Below are 16,924 nucleotides of genomic sequence, written 5' to 3'. Positions count from 1 at the left end.
TTTATCACTGAAAGAACCAGAATAAATCTACATTAGACTGCCAGTACGCTCACTTTTATTATTTTATTATTATTTCTATCTACGTGACTTTACCGAAAGAACCAAAGAATATATATTTTATTTATTATTTGGCCAGCAGAGGGCAGTAGGGACAAGCAGAGTTTGACACGTAGGAGGCTTTCGCGACCAATATCCATAGAAAAAGGTTGTTTTGGGGTTAGATCGCGCAAATATATAAATGTGTCGTCAAAACCCGCCACCACCCGACACAGCCAACTAGTAAGGGTGTTACGTAAACAGAAAATGCCAATTCGTCACTAGTACAGCACACCAGTGTGTTGGGGAGCCCAGGCACAACATTTACAATCCGAGTACGATGTTTCGCCAGTAATTGCAACTAGCTTCATCAGGCGACAGCCAGATTTGTGGAGTCCACCTGTTTCGTTCCTTAAATAGAGGCGTTGATGTGATGACGACACTTGTGCGCCCTTCTTGCGCAAGAAGTGACAACCCTTACTGATTGGCTGTGCGGCTTGTAGCGGTTTTACCGACACATGTATTTACGCGATCTAACCCAAAAAAAACTTCGATCATCGAGGTACAGCAAAATTCACGCGCTGTTCAGTGCATGAGGGTGAGGTGCTGAACGCATTTGAGGGGACTTGCAGCTGCTCACTTTTACACATTTCCCATTCTTGCGCTGCAACGTCCACGCCCCCCCCAATCCGCCAACCGGCACGGCCCTCATCCAGCAGTGGATTGGCAAAGAGGCTGTACTGTACTGTGCCGTGATGGCGAGATGTTAACTACCTCGCCTGGTATGCAGGAGGACGTGAGTTCGATCCCGACACTCACGACGCCTGTATATTTCTGGCCAGGTCGCTTTTGAAAAAGAAGCTATAGTATAGCTCAGTGGGCCTTACTTATGTAATAAAAGACTTGACCACGATCTCTGGCTCAGTGTCCTTTATTTGGTCCGTACTGTATTACCCACACGGCTGTCTCCTCTTTGCTCAGTCCCCACAGTGCTGACTCCGATGTCTCTCTCTTCTCCACCAGCAGCCCCTCTGTTGGCCTCTGTCGCTCCTGTAGCCCCCACAGCAGCTCCGCTGCTGTTACTCTCAGCCCCCCTGGCTGTAATCGCTGCTGCTCTTCTCCCTCTTGCTTACTCCGCAGCGCTGACAGCCTCGTGCTGTCTCTCTCTCTCTCTTCGTCGCTCCTGCGACTCTCTGCAGCCACACCGCTGCCTCCGACACACAGCCTTCCTGCTCCTGCGACTCTCTGCAGCCACACCGCTGCCTCTAACACACAGCCTTCCTGCTCCTGCGACTCTCTGCAGCCACACCGCTGCCTCTAACACACAGCCTTCCTGGCTGTACTCTCCGCAGCTTCTCACCACCCTTTAGCTCCCTGCTATTGTCCGGGGTTGGCTCCCGCTGGCCAACGGTGCCCCCTCCTCACGTTCGCCCGCGCGGCCCCACTCTTTTCCATTCACACCCCGACTGCCTTCTCCTTCCGGTTTACCCACTTAAGGACCCCAACCTTTTCACCCACGTCACCTGGCTCCGCCTCCCCGTGACGTCACATCCGGAAGGTCGCTTACGCCCGCATTACACTTATAAAATGTAAAAATATTTTTGTTAATTTTTTTTCTCCGAATCATCCAGTTTTTCACTCAAGATTTAGAAACGTGCATTTAGAGTATTTGGCTGCTAGAAATTTCCACGTCATAAGCCATTTCTTTGAGCTATCATTTGTGGGCCTGGTAAAAAACAAAATATAAAATAATGCAATAAATATGAAAATGATGTGCTCATATTAGCTGTAGGCAATTGGAGTGAACAGAACCAACAAGACACACAAAAATACAAATGCGGCGGTACAAATTACACGGCAAAGAATTGATTCTTGCATCGAATCGTCACCCTACCTTCATCGAGGGAATTAGTCGTTCAGCTGGTTCCAACAACTGAACGATCAGTTGCACACAACCAAGTTGCACCCAACTGAATTGCGCAAACACGCGGACCTCTCTGCAACCCGTTGTTGCTGCCAGCGGAAACGACAGAGTCAACTCTCTCTCGCATCGACCTGCTCAGCCAATCGGAGCGCCATGTATCATCATCCTCGTCATCATCGTCGTCGTCACGTGACACATTTTTGTGAACTATGAACGGTCGTCACGATCACGAATTACAACCGCTGTACTATTTCGTTGTCGCACCTAGACGTGGACACAGCGGTGGCAAGCGGGCGGATGGGTGATCTTCACGCTATTGGGAGGGTGACCTGGCCCAGGTGCGGATCCGGCGCCACGCTCAGCCATCACCCGTTTAACGAACCCGCCGTACTCGGCAGACGTGGCCAAGCGTTAGTGCGGTTGCGCTTTATTCTGCAGAGGTTTTCGCACTTTGTATTCTGCCAGTCGCCCCGATTATAACTGCGAGTGGGTGTAACAGCCGCGGCAAAGAGTATGCGCCGTCTGATTCACTCACAGTGGATGTTAAAGATCCAGTGACGTCAAACGGCGTGAGGGTCAAAGTAGAAAAATTGGCACATTACACCGCAAATTTTCAAACTTGCCAAAATCGAAATTTACACCGCAAATTACTCAATTAGGATTACACACACAGCATCAGCAATAATCGCCGCCTGGTACTAGCAGCCAAATGCATCACGGTCATGCTTGCAGATGAGACTCAATCCTGATCCCTTGAGTTTTCACCTGGTCACAGCAAAAAAAAACTTGCAAACTAAGCTACAAACTCACATGGGGAAATCTTCATCCTGCCACTCCTCCTTGAACTCGGCTCCCTCCAGCAGCATCACCGTCCCCGCTTCTCTGCGCACCGCAGCCAACACAGACGGCGGATTTCACACGCTCATCGCTCCGTCAATCAACCCACCGTGCTGGACGAAGGTCGTCCACTCCCCCCCCCACGCCGTATCAGTCGGGGGGGGGGGGGTTGTTTGTCGATACTTCATCACGCTGGTTTGGCAAAGGGGGGGTGGGGGAATGGGATGTGCCCCAGGACCTGCTGCAGACATCACTCTCGCCAACGGATGTCAGCCACGCAAGAATGGAACAGGGGTCACCGGGTCGTAATTTTGACCCTCCTCCTCGTAGATAACAACACCCTAAAAGTCTTACGGTTGCATTTGTTTAAATTATTTTCCTTGCCGCGGTCCATATTTCTCAACAGCGTTGCAATACGTACCGATTGAAAACTTTCCTCTCATGGATCGCTTCGTTTCATTATCAAAAGAACTCCGGCTTGCTCCTGCCTGCTCAAATTCTCCTCTCCGCTTCCTCATTTTAATCCCGATCCACCTTGAATGATCTAGCCCGGGCATCCACGATCGCACGTGTTCTCGACGGGCACGCGTCTTTTAGCCTACACGCTTCACTCGGCGGTGCACGATCTGCCTGCAGTAGCCGGGACGCGGCTGGACAAAAAACGTAAACAATCTTGAGTAGATGAGTAGAATTAGGGGGAGGCGAGAGCCCATATCACCCACGCAAAATGAGACCGCATCTTGGTCTCTTGAGTTCGCCCCTGGGTAACCGACATCAACGTTCCTTGAGCTGACTGCACGACAGAAGCAAGCAGACCGTATCGCCACTCCCTCTGTTTATCGTTTGTTTTAAAGTGTTGTTAACGTCCGGTGCGTCCTGCCTTCCCCCAGAGTTTTGTATGGGGTGCCCCCCCCGGTGCCCCCCCCCGGTGCCCCCTCCCGGCGCCCCCCCCCCAGGTGCCCCCCCCCCCCGGTGCCCCCCCAGCTTTAATAAAAGTGACACAGATTTGCCGCCCATCCTCATCGTTCACCGATCATCCGCTGAGATCGGTCTCACCCTCTCCTGTAAAACATCCTTCGTGGCGACGCACCCCCGACCTCTTCTTTCAAACAGTCGAACTTAAAAAGGTCCATCTCACAATCTGGAAGATACGCTCATTGTTGTTGTTGTTGTTATTTTGCCGCGTGGCATTAAACAGGAGTGCCCGGAGACAACCTGCCCCCCCCTCCCCGTGAGTAGGAAGACGCGAGCAGAGCGGCGGCCTCACCTCCGATCCCACGTCTCCTCGCCCGACGCGTCGCCCTGGCTCGGCGCGTCGCTCCCGGCGGCAGCATCGCGGCACGACCGCTCCTGCCCGCCACGGGGGCCCCCACCGCCCACATCGTCTCCGGCCCACGCGGTCGCGGCGCTGTCCCCGGCCGCCATGATCCCAGTTGCGATCCCATCCGTGATCTCATCCGTGATCCCAGTCGCAATTCCATCCGTGATCCCGTCTGTGATCCCGTCCACGACGCCATCCACGGTCCGATCTGCGATCCCACCGGTGATCCCATCCGTGATCTCACCAGAAATTCTATCCGCGATTCCGTCCGCGATTCCGTCCGTGCCGCACGTCAGGTAGAGGTATCTCAGGAGGTCGCCTTTATCATCCTTGAGTTGGCGGCCGTGACGGTACGGTCTACCGCCTCCTCCTCCTCCTGTGGATGTTAAGTCCACCTCCTCAGACTGTTTGAGGTCCTCATCCTCCTCCTCCCTCTCATCATCATCATCATCTCCTTCATTATCGGCATCACCACCATCGTCGTCATCACCGTGGCTGTTCCTCCGCGCGGGACTCCACTCGCGTCGCTCCGGAGCGGCGGCCGCGTGGGCGATACCTCCGCCACGATCGCTCATCCCGACATCGTCCACGCAACTCCCGTCCTCCTCCTGAGCCTCACCCCTCGCCGGGGCTCTCTCCTCCTCGCCGGCCGTCGCGAGGGAGCGCTCGCCTCGTCGTCCCCGGGCGCTCGACCCGCGGTTCGATCCATCGAGGCCTTGGGTCTCAGGACGGCGGTGGAGCCGGGCCGGCTCAGTATCCGTGGTGCCACCGGCGCCACCGTCGCCGCGTCTGTGGAGTCCGGCCTGGAGGCTCCTCCTGCCTTCTTCCTCTGCGAGCTCCATACGGACCTCCCCTCCCAGGCTACGCTATGGTCACAAAAAGAGGAGGTCTATTAAATTTACAGAAATCGCTCCGGCGTTGCAGATCCAGTGGTGGAATGAACCTGCACCCCAAGCGGCGGGCCAGTTCACATCCACAATAATACAAAGTCTCGCACGCGCTCGCCGACAATAATTTCCAAGCCAGTTAATGTTGATATTTTAAAAATTCTCTGTTCAAAAATAGTTATGGCCAAGTCCAGCACCCGATGCGATAACAACACAATGGTGACGATCAGAGTCGCAACGCCGGTCTATAACGTGGACACTTGCGAGCTTATCAGAACGCAGCTTTCGAACCACAAAGTTAACGCGTGCATGACTCGATCAGCAGCGGCACAGGGGAAGTGTGACCGGATACCTGAGTGCGTGTGGCTGTGTGTCCAAGTGTGTGTGTCCGTGTGTCCAGTGTGTGTGGCCGTGTGTCCAAGTGCGTGTGTCCGTGTGTCCGAGTATGTGTAGCAGTGCGTGTGGCCGTGTGTCCGAGTATGTGTGGCAGTGCATGTGTCCGAGTGCGTGTGGCATTGCGTGTGGCCGTGTGTCCGAGTGCGTGTGGCGCAGCTCGGGAAGTGGGCGCTCCCGTATCTCGCTTGGCCGCGCTTCCCGTGCGCAGCAGCGGTGGCTGCGAGCGGCGTGGCGTGGCGTGTCGCATGATTCAGCAGAGTGGATTGTGCTTCCTGCCGGTCGGCTGAAGCACGGGTACACACACACACGGGTACACACACACGGGTACACACACACACGGGTACACAACAACACAACAACAACAACTACCATTTGCCACTAAGTGGCGGTGACGTCACCCCGACGCTTGTGCCAGGCTATGTGCATGTTGAGGCCACGTGAAGTGTCGAACGCCCGCTGGCAGGAGGTCACGGGGCAGACCAAGGTGACACGCGTCTACTGGCTGAGATGCCTGGCTGATGCACCACCTGTGCCCTCTACTGTGCCAACTTGCTGTGCTGTAGCTACCCAGCGCTCCGCTCGTTGTTGTGAGCGTCGCTCCTCCGCCCTCCGTTGTTGTTGGAGGGCGACTGCCTCCAACTGCCCAGTAGCGTCCTTCACCGCCTCCTCCACAGAGGCCGATCTTGACACTGCTGGTACCACTCATCGGCAAGTCCACTCAGCTCCACATCCTCCTGTACCACATCACTCCATCTCTTCTCTAGCTCATGCTGTGCCCGTTTAGCCCCCTCTATCCGGCTGAACAAAGCTATTTAGGCATGCGGTGGCTGGGCATGCGGGCTACATGACCCAGCCAACGCAGCCTTGCCTGCCGGAGAAGCTCACCAATGGGACTTTGTCCAGATCTTTCAGGATTTGGGAGCTCCTCACACAATCCAGCCTGGTTAAACCCAGGATGGATCGTAGGCAGGCCAGCCTAAATGTTTCTAACTGGCGAAGATGTTCGATCAGGGGGGTCCATGTTTCGCAAGCGTAGAGAAGGGAGGGAATGGCCGTGGCCGAGAAGACCTGAAGCTTCGTGCGGAGCGACAGACCAGGTAGCTTCCACACGGCGTTACGCAACCGATGAGAAGATAATGCCGCTCGACTGATTTGGAGTAAGACCTCTGCTGTTAAACCGGAGCCGGTCATGAGTATACTGCCCAGCTATGGGAAACTCTCCACTCTCTCCACAACTGCCCTATCACCAATTGGGAGTTGTGGGGGTGGAGTGTCAGATGATACAAAATGCCCAGGCAGGTGCTTAGTTTTGGTGGGGCTGATGGTAAGGCCCCACCTCTTAGTGGCAAGCTCCAAGTTCAGCAGCAGTGCCTCCAACTCCTCCTCTGAGTGAGCAGCAATTACCAGATCATCGGCATACGTAACATGGTTGACCAATAGGGAGCTATCCCTTGACCGCACCCGGGCATCAATCAGCCTCCCATTGTATCTGTACCAGATGGAAATTCCTCTGGTACAGCCATCGAAGGATTCACGAACTACGTGGTCAAAAAAAATGTTAAATAATGTGGGAGCCAGAGGACAGCCCTGTCGCACCCCAAGGTGAACAGGGAATGGCTCTGACTCCCAACCACGTAATTCTACCCGGGCCCGCTCACCATCATGAAGGTCCTTAATGAGAGAGTCAGGGACTCCGAAAGCACGAAGAACAACCCAGAGCCCAGGCCTACTGATGGCCTTGACCCGGTCAATAAAGCAGAGATGTAGGTCCTGTTGGAATTCCCTACACCTCTGCTGTAGCAGACGGACAGAAAATATGGCTTCTGTGCAGGACCGCCCTTTCCTGAAACTGCATTGGGGCTCCGCAAGCCTCTCCTCAGCATGCCTGGAAAGGCGATGTTAAATAATCCTTGCCAGGACCTTTCCCGGCACACTGAGGAGTGAGATGCCCCTGTAGTTGTTACAGTCTGAGCAGTCCCCCTTCTTGAAGAGGGGGACCACCAGGACATCCTTCCAATCCTGTGGAACCCGTTCAGTAGTCAAGACTGTTGTTATGATGTCATATAGGGCATTCTGTGCACAATCGCCACCCTCTCTCAGCATTCCGCTTGGGAGATCATCTCTGCCCAGTGCCTTTCCTGATCTCAGACTCTTGATCGCCTTCAGTACTTCCTCAAAAGATGGCACCTCAGCCAGCCACTCACAGGGGGTAACTTCTTCCAATGTTTGAGGCACCGCAGCCTCAGCAGGGTCATTCCCACTTTGTTCCACGATGTTTTCCCGGCTGAGGGATTTCCCCTCCCCCAGGACCTCACAGAAATGCTCAGAAAATCTGCAAACCTGTTCCTGGGGGTCGGAGATTGGATCACCGTTATATCCCCTAATGATGGTAATAGGTGTGGCTATGCAAATTACTTTTTGATCGAGTTACAGTATAGAGTGATTTGTGATCGCGGGTCATTGAGGCAGACTCCATCTCCTCAGCAACCCGCAACCACCACCCATCCTTGCAGCGCCTCATGGCTCTCCGAACCTCCGAGCCAAGGCTGCGGTAAGCCTCCTCATTCTCTGATGTAGGATGCTGTAGACGATGAGAGTGGGCCTGTCGCTTTTTCTCAGCCAGCCTGAACACCTCCTCTGTCAGCCAGGGTGTCTGGGGAGGTCTGGACCGTGTACCCAAAGCAGCCATTGCAGCTGCATGAGCCACAGTCTTAAACTTCGCCCATTTCCCCTCGACATCAGGAGGAATGGAGGATGATGCCACTTTAGCTAACACCTGTGACAGGAGGTCATAGAAGGCATCTGACTCATCGGCCTTGCCTGCATCCCTCCATGGATGTTCGTCTTCGGTGGGGACATGAGTAACCACGACCACCACACCTCACCTCTGGTTGATGGGAAGGCGAGCCCAAAGTAGCCTGGGGTTTACAGCTTCCCATACCTCACCGCCACGCTCCCACGACCCCTTCATTATTTTGTTCAGAAGAAGAGCCTCTCCCTGTTGTTTGGCAGTCTCCTGCCCCGAGTAGAGGACTGTCCACCCCTCATAGTGGCAGGAGCCAGAGCCGGTCCACCGGACCTCCTGAATACCACAGAGATCCAGGCGGTACCGGTCCAGCGGAGTGACAGCCTCTCCTCCGTGGCCACCCGCAGTGGTTTTTGGTTGTTTGTGGTGGAGCCAGGGTCTCCTGGCTCCTCCACCAAATGGGGTTTGGCCAGGAAACATCATAGACGCTTGTCCCACACACACACAGGTACACATGCACGGGTACACACGCACGGGTACACACGCACATACATGGAGAACTGGTACACACACACACACGGGTACACACACACGGAGAGACACACGCACACACAAAGCATGACCACACACATACGGATAGACACCCACACACGGAGCACGGGTACACCAATACCCCGCCGTTCGCCACGAAGTGACGGTGACGTCACCATGGCGCCTGTGCCAGGCCAGGTGCACTTTGAAGCCACGTGAAGTGTCGAAGGCTCGCTTGCAGGAGGTCACGGGACAGACCCTGCAGGTTCCATGGGTTGACTGACTGAGATGGCTGGCAGGTGCCCCAGCTGTACCCCCTACTGTGCCAACTTGCTATATTTTATCCGCCCGGTTGTTGTGAGCGTTGCTCCTCTGCCCTCAGTTGTTGTTGGAGGGCGACTGCCTCCAACTGCCCAGTAGCAGCGTCCTTCACGAGCCTCCTCCACAGGGTACACACACGGGTACATACACACACGCAAAGGTCTCCCGTGCAGCCTTAACAGACTGTCGGGGCAAGTGCTGTTAGCGAGCACCGATGAAGGCCGCCACGGCACACGACGGGGTGGGTGGCGAGCACCACCCCCGGCCGCCTTTGTCTCACTGGTGGCGATGTTTACACACCGCACCAAGTACTCGTTTGACCGAGGGGAGGCTCATGACCGGTTCAAATAATCGTCACTGGGTGTTGGCCGTCAGCGGGAATCGAACTCGGGTCGCTGGGTTCGTAGCGCAGCGCGCTAGCCGCTGCACTACCGTTCCCCACACACACACACGCGGGCACACACACACGGAGCACGACACACACACACACACGGAGCACGAGACACACACACATACACGCGGGCACACACACACGGAGCACGACACACACACACACACGGAGCACGAGACACACACATACACGGAGCACGAGACACACACACATACAAGGGACACAGCACCTGTATGCCCTTACAGATTGCAAATGCTGTTAGCAAGCACGGGTGAAAACAACACACTGAGACGCACATCACGCGTCGTGTGCTCATCCAGGCTGCAAGTGCTGTTAGCGAACACCCTGTTGAGATGGCGATCGGCTCGTGAGCGCACGTGATGGCACGGTCGAGATGTTTCAAGTTTGAGATATATTTTGTTTAAACCAGGTGAGAAGCCGAGAGGCCAGGGGTGAGTGTCACTTGCAAGAGTGACCTGGAGCATCCAGACTGCCAGTCGGGGCGATGATTGGTGCTGTCGTGTGTAATCCCAATTGAGTAATTTGCGGCTAATTCTCGGATTTGGACAACTACTGACCCTGACGCCTGGCACTCTTGCGAATGTCGTCACGGGATCTTTAACGTCCACGGTTATTGCACACCGCAGTATTAACCAGGGCGGTCTGCTGTTGTCGAACCGTGGAACTGCTGCAACCAGAGGCGAACGCGCGACCACTCGGGCCACGTCACCGCCAAATTGTGAGGACGAGGTCACTTGGGAGCGCCTATTAATGCTGGAACACAGCCGCTAAGCACACTGGCCCACGAACCACCCGTATGCCCTTATGCACAGCACATGGCAGGTGAACACACAGGATAAAGGTCCCCCATATAGCCTCAACAGACTTCTGGGGGCGAGTGCTGTTAGCGAGCAGCACGCGAGGCTGTAGGTGGGCAGCATCACGCCCGGCCACCTTCGTCCCCCTAGTGGCGATGTTCATACCACACCAGGTGCTCATTTTAAGGCCGAGTCGACCGAGAGGAGGCCCCAAACCGGTTCAGATACTCGTTATTGAGCGGGTAATTGCACCCGAGTCACCGGTTTCGCGGCGCCGTGGGGGCGGCCCAAGCCTTCGAGCTCACACACGAGAGCGGAGCGAGAGGCACTGGCAGACGAGGCGAAGGTTTGGGGACCCAAGTGGGTCAGAGGGGCCCCGTGCAGAAATTAGGGACGAACAAAATATCGCCTCGAACTCGGATCGGAATATAAACATCCCGATGAATCTCCATACCTCTCAGCCCCATATCAGTGCCCTACCTTATTGCAGACCAATTCAGACCTTATTGGTCACCCCGTGCCCTTATAAATTTCAACGTTTGTCGTACAAAGTCCCATCAAAATGGAAAAACACAATCAAATAGACAATCATCTCATTACACATTTATCTCATCTCGCTACGGCACGAGCTCTTGTCCGCATCGCATGTCGCGAAATCTCTCTCGTCCGCATCTCTCTTCTCTCATCTGGCTCTGACACTCCTCGAAGACTCGATTGTAATCATCAACCACATCAGAGCATCAACAAGGCCGATGGGCACATCTCCGTGATGAATGGGGAACTCAAGACACACCGCAAGAGTGCGAGTGTGGCCATGCAACCCAAACTCTGGACCATAAAGTAAACCCACTGTGGTCTGTGCTCCTTCAACGGAGGAACAGCAAAGCTACCACGAACTCTCTCTCTCTCCCCAATGCATAAGAACAGAGCACAGTGGCACCATCAACACACACACACAAAATATAAACATCACCCGAGGGGGTGGGCGGGCCAGCACCACGCCCGACCGCCTTTGTCTCCCTAGTGGCAATGTTTACACACCGCATCAGGTACTCATTTGAGGCTGAGTCGACCTAGGGGAGGCCCCTGGACCGGTTCAGATAATTGTCACTGATGTTGGCAGTACGCGGGAATCGAACCCGTGTCGCCGGGTTCATAGCACAGCGCGCTAACCGCTACACTATCGCTCCCCACAACACACACGCACGCACACGCACACACGCACTCTGTAGACGCCCCATGTGCGCTGCTTACAAACACAGTTCGCGCGCCGCCAGTCGAGTGCGTTCGAGGTCCCCTGCTCAACGAGCGCCCGGGTGCTCCGTGACGCTGGTAGCCACCGCGTGATGATTCATTGATGAGTGCCGCGAGTGTTGCCTTTGTAAGGACAGCCGCGCGAGCCGGGCTCCGCTTCGCCTCCGCGCTCCCCCAGCACAAGCAGACTGCATCACACACGGACAGCGCTCTCCGCGTCTCTGTGTGCGCGCGCGCGTCTTGTGTGTGCGCGTGTGCGCCGGCCGCATTAGTTACCGGTCATTCGTATTTTTGGACATCTACTAAAAATCGCAGCTTCCGAGTAAAATCCGCACGGAGGGCCGCTGCTGCGCTGCTTCCGCACGGCGGCTCTCGATCCGCCGCACTTCACGACAGCGACCGGTCACTGCGCACGCCTCTTCAACGAGTAGGACATTAAGGATGACCCCCCCTCCTCCTCCTCACACAGTGCAGGGACTGCGGCCACCAGAATCAAACAGTGGACCACGTCGCCAACAGCTGCGTCGTGCGCCCGCTCCTCCGGCGGACCGAGTTCGTGTCGCTGTTCCCGCAGCTATTATCGCCCGGCTCACAAACGTAAACCTGGCCGTGTAACTTGCACCTAATTGCCATGCGCTACAAGAAGAAGACTACATATCCATTAGGGGTCGTCAACAAACATCGGCCAGTCAATCTACTGCGGAAGGTCTTCCCCCAGGCAACCGCTACCCTTTCTTCTTCATGGTGCTTCGAAATAATCACCCAACTCCTTCACTCTGTCCTTGTTCTGGCCACCGACCATCATCTACTTTAGTGGCGCGTCCAGCCCACTCACATTTCGAAGCAGGTTGAATTGCGTCCCTAACCCGCGTATGCTCTCTCATCCACGCGTTCCTCTTTATGTCTCTACAACTAATTACAGGTATGCATATTGAGATATATTGAGATATGCATACCTGGAGTTACACAGAGGGCGCCGCGGTGGCGAGATGTTAACTACCTCGCTTGGTATGCAGGAGGTCGTGGGTTCGATCCTGACCCTGTATATTTGGAGTTTGCATGTTCTCCCTGTGGTCGCGTGGATTTTTCTCCGGGTCCTCTGGGTTTTTCCTCCACATGTACAAACACGCGTTCAGAGTATTTGGCTGCAATAAATTTCCGCATGATGATAAGCCACTTCGTTGTGCTATCATTTGTGGCCAGATCACTTCCGAAAAAAAGCTATATAGCTGAGTGGGCCTTACCTGGTAAAAATTAAATAGTATATAGTAGTAAATAGCAATGCTGCCTGCAATGTGGTATTGCTAATTCGTATACAGAATTGTCATTCGACCAAATATCCAGTCGGGTTTCCCACTGTAGGCGAGATTTCAAACACACAAAGTGGTAACCGAGGTGGCTGAGTGGCTCGGGGTGTCAGATCGCTGAGCCAGCACTGCTGAGGTTCTGGGTTCGAATCCAGGTTCAAGATGACTCTGGTTAAACTGGGCTCTCAAATGTAGCGATGTTGATGACCTCAGCCCGGTTGTCAATGACTTGCACGGAGACCCATAGATCCGCATAGTGACCCATAGACTTACAACTCTCGTAGAGACCCATGAACTTACATAGAGACCCATAGACTAAAACAGTCACCCACGTACTCACTTAGAGACCCAAAAACTAAATAGAAAACCATATACTCAGAGACCCATTAAGTTATTTAGAAACCTATAGACTTTTGACTCACTGAGACCCCTAGACTTTCTGAGAGACCCATAGACTCGCATAGAGACCCACCGTTTCGCGTACAGTGAGTTGGTGTATTATACGTACATGTGTGGAATAGCGATGAAATACGTTTGCGCGCAGGAGTGAGACGGAGTGTGGCATTGCAGGCTCACGAGGCCCCGTGACGCAGCACTGGATAGACCCGTGGGTTTTTGAATGTCATTGTCCAAAATATGTTTTTTACCGCAATACGCATCTCGCTCGATAATTCAAATGCGTGGAAATTGTTTTAATAAGCTGAAAACGGCGGTGACCTAAGTGAGCCTAGTAGCGTGTCTGGCTGTTTTCGTGATGAAATCCCGGCTAGCTGAACGAGAGCTTTGCACAACACGGGATGTGTTCTTGTGAAACGGAACTCCGGATCGTCCGCACCGAGCGGCAGGGCTGCCAGCGAAACGCACGGACGCCGAGATGCGCTGATGCGCAGGTTGTGTCACGCAGCCCTCCGATACATGGCTTCGGGGTTTTAATACTAATAACACCAACAACAATATCAATATGCACTCATAAGGAGGGGCCTTTATATACATAAAAAAAAGTTTTAAGCCCCCGGGAATGAAAAGGAGACGGCTGTTAAAGAACTGTAACAGCAGGGTGGCTCATTCATAGCCAAAGGGGAACAGCCCAAATTAGACCAAACGTTGTTAAACGGAGAGGATTTAAGATGTCAACACTGTCCGAGAGTTCCACTGACCAAGGTGGTGAAGTATGATCAAACAACAACCAAAACTGGCAGCTCGTGGATGCCTTAATCCAGCAGTGGATTGACATTAGGCTGTACTTTGGAACTACATTTTTGCTTTAAAGTATCCTGAGATATGTTATTTTTACAACTGATCATGCTGCATAAATATAAATATCGCGGACGATGTACTTATAAACGGGTTACATTAATGAGACCCGTTCGTAAGTCGAGTTGTTCTAATCTCGAAACTCAATATTTGATTGTACATGGGTCAGTGTTCTAAAATGTGTTACGGTTCAACAAAAAAGAGAAGCACTGTTAAACTCATAAATAAGAAATATTGGACATTTGCACATCATACTGTAATAAATACTGTATAGTAAATAAAACATGAGCTAAAGTAACATGAAAAACAAGGTTTTACTTTCACTTTCCTTGAGTCCTGATGCTGGCTTGCTTGTCGGAAGGGGATTAATGAGTCTCCACAATTTCCCACGCACACGCGCACGTGAGCGCACACGAGGCCAAAAATCCCCCCATATAGCCATTAATAAGACTGTCGGGGAAAGTGATGTGAGTGAGCCCCTATGAAGGCCGGCACGGCACACCAGGTACCTATTTGAGGCTGAGTCGACCTAGGGGAAGTTCAGGACCGGTTCAGATAATGATCACCGGTGTTGGTGAGTGGGAAACGAACACGGGTCGCCGGGTTCATAGCGCAGCGCGCTAACCACCCACTACACTACCGCTCCCAACACGCAATCACTTGCACACACTCCCAGCGGGATTCTCTGCCGAACAAACCAGTTCCCCGGGTCGGTTCGTAAGTACGACCGAGCGTTCGCAAGTCGGATGGCAAAAAAATAGTTTCATCTTATGGCGGTTCGTTCGTAAGTCGGATGTTCTTATCTGGGGGACTTCTTGTCCACTGATATCGTGTAAATTAGCATAGGGCAGGTACTATAGCGAAACATATTCCACATGCATCATCCATAAAGTTTACAATCTCCGTATTGGTATCACACATCGTCAGCCATGATCAATCCACTGCTGAATGAAGGCCACTCCCAATCCGCCGCAATATCTCGCGATCTTCTGATCTCATTGCTCCATCTCCTCCGTGGTGGATGGAACTCCCAGGACGCGTTCCGCTCCCATCCGTGGCTGTCGTCGTTCCGTCATTAAACTTGACGATCGGCAATGATCCCTGCGAGCAGTGACGTGCCCTGCCCTACCCCATGGCCCCACTTAATTGTCCGAATGATGTCACCAAGACTCGTTGAGGCTTTCCTGGGTAAACAAGCGTCGTCGTAATAATAAATAATAAATATCCTGCGTACGTTCTCTCATCCACGTGTCCCTCCTACACCGCATCCAGGCAGACGTTCATCTCCAGCAGGGAGCTGTCGCGGTCTTAATGGTCGGCGCAATGGGCAATCCACAGGTGTCATCTCCGGGCCGATTCTGTCTCTCTTCGAACAATGCAGGTCTCTCGAATCACCCACAAACACCACCGCCTCCTCTGTCCACCCAGAGGTAAACATCGGTAACAACTCCAGTTCGTCGATGGGAAAGGACGCGTTTGGTGGGGTGAAGTGTGGGTACTGCCACCGCCTGCGACATGTCTGAGCAACGCACGTGGAACGAGTCGGCCACACGCCGTCTCGAGGGTTCGCTTGGAGCAAGAGGCCCTTCCCCGGCAGTGACGTGAGCGAGCAATTGCAGCCCTGCTTCTTTGTCTTTGTTTTGTGCACACGCGCAGGGCACGTGAACACATCAAGTGCAACGCGCTCACGGACTGGAAAGTACAACAAAGAAGCGCGGGGTCGAGACGCATCCTTGGGACTTGGGCAGAAAGAGCGAGGAGGAAAGCGAGCGCGCGGCTTGCCGGAGAACACCGCGCAGCTGTTGGGAGGAGCAATTCTGTCCGCGAAAGAGAAGGCGGCGTGGGGCGCGGGGGCTTGGGCAGGACACGTCCCGGCTTAGGGGTGGGGGGGGTAGGACGTGGGGCCAGCGGCGGCCACGTCTTGACGACGGAGTCGCGATGGCCAAAAAAATTGTGAACGACATCGCAGGATCGTGGAGGGATGGCAGCGGCTCGGCGAGGAGCCGTGGCTGCACTGCGATCGTGGCGACGAACAACAACGCAGCGCGCACTGTGCGAGACGTACACGGATGCCGAAGTTTACACAGAACATGCGCGCGCGTATGTGTGTGTCAAGCTGAACGCGCATTCGACGCGAACATATGGTACAATGACTTACATAACATGTTGCTTGTTCTTGCAAGTGCTTATTGACTGCCCAGCAATTCCTCCGAACAATAAACACGCATCATCATCATCGGCATCATCAGCAGCAGCAGCAACACACAAGTCCGTGTCAGAAGTCCGTTCCGCCCCTCCTGCCAGAACGGATCCTCAGTGCTGCGCCGGCGAGAGGCACGTGGGTTGGCATCCTGTTCACAAGCACTCACTCACTCACACGCGGCGTCCGCTCTCTCGCTCTCTCGCTCGCTCACACAATGCTACAGATAAAGGCACCCCGCTGCGCAGCCGACGTGCGCTGTTGGTAGGCAAGTGCTCTGTGCTGTTAGCGAGCCCCTGTGGAAGCCCGGAAACACACCGCGCACATACACTCACTCACTCTCTCTCTTACACGAACACATCCACTTTCTCTCACTATCATACATAAACTAACATACACTCAACAACAACAACATACACTCGAGCACTCTAAAACAAACATACACGTGTACATACACTCTCTCAAGCACATACAAATGCAAGGGAAAAGGTCACCCGTATTGCTGTTAACAGACTTAGGGCAAGTGCTGTTAGACGGCACTTATCAAGGCCAGCACACGAGGGAGTGGGTGGCTAGTACCACGCCCGTCCGCCTTTGTCTCTCCAACGTGGATGTTAACACAACGCACGAGACACAGTCCTCATTTACGGCCGAATCGGCCACAGGGAGGCAGACGATCAGGCCACACACATGTCACCGAT

At 53.9% G+C, this 16,924-nt stretch overlaps 1 protein-coding gene across 4 annotated transcripts in view; it reads right to left on the bottom strand.

Moving 5' to 3' along the window:
- Nucleotides 1–16,316, bottom strand: part of LOC144945978 (uncharacterized) — a 44,367-nt gene extending 28,051 nt beyond the window's left edge. For all 4 annotated transcript variants that reach the window (XM_078874678.1, XM_078874676.1, XM_078874677.1 and 1 more), the window contains exons 1-3: nt 16,182–16,316; nt 4,065–4,984; nt 2,771–2,842 (exon numbers count right to left, since the gene is read on the bottom strand). In XM_078874678.1, coding sequence (XP_078730804.1) covers nt 2,771–2,842; nt 4,065–4,960 — 968 coding nt within the window. In that variant the 5' untranslated portion in view covers nt 4,961–4,984; nt 16,182–16,316. The remainder of the gene's footprint in view (nt 1–2,770; nt 2,843–4,064; nt 4,985–16,181) is intronic.
- Between the last annotated feature and the right edge of the window lie 608 nt (nt 16,317–16,924).

Source organism: Lampetra fluviatilis, chromosome 39 (assembly GCF_964198595.1).
Source record: "Lampetra fluviatilis chromosome 39, kcLamFluv1.1, whole genome shotgun sequence".
NCBI lineage: Eukaryota > Metazoa > Chordata > Hyperoartia > Petromyzontiformes > Petromyzontidae > Lampetra > Lampetra fluviatilis.
This window is presented reverse-complemented; position numbering and strand designations above follow the sequence as displayed.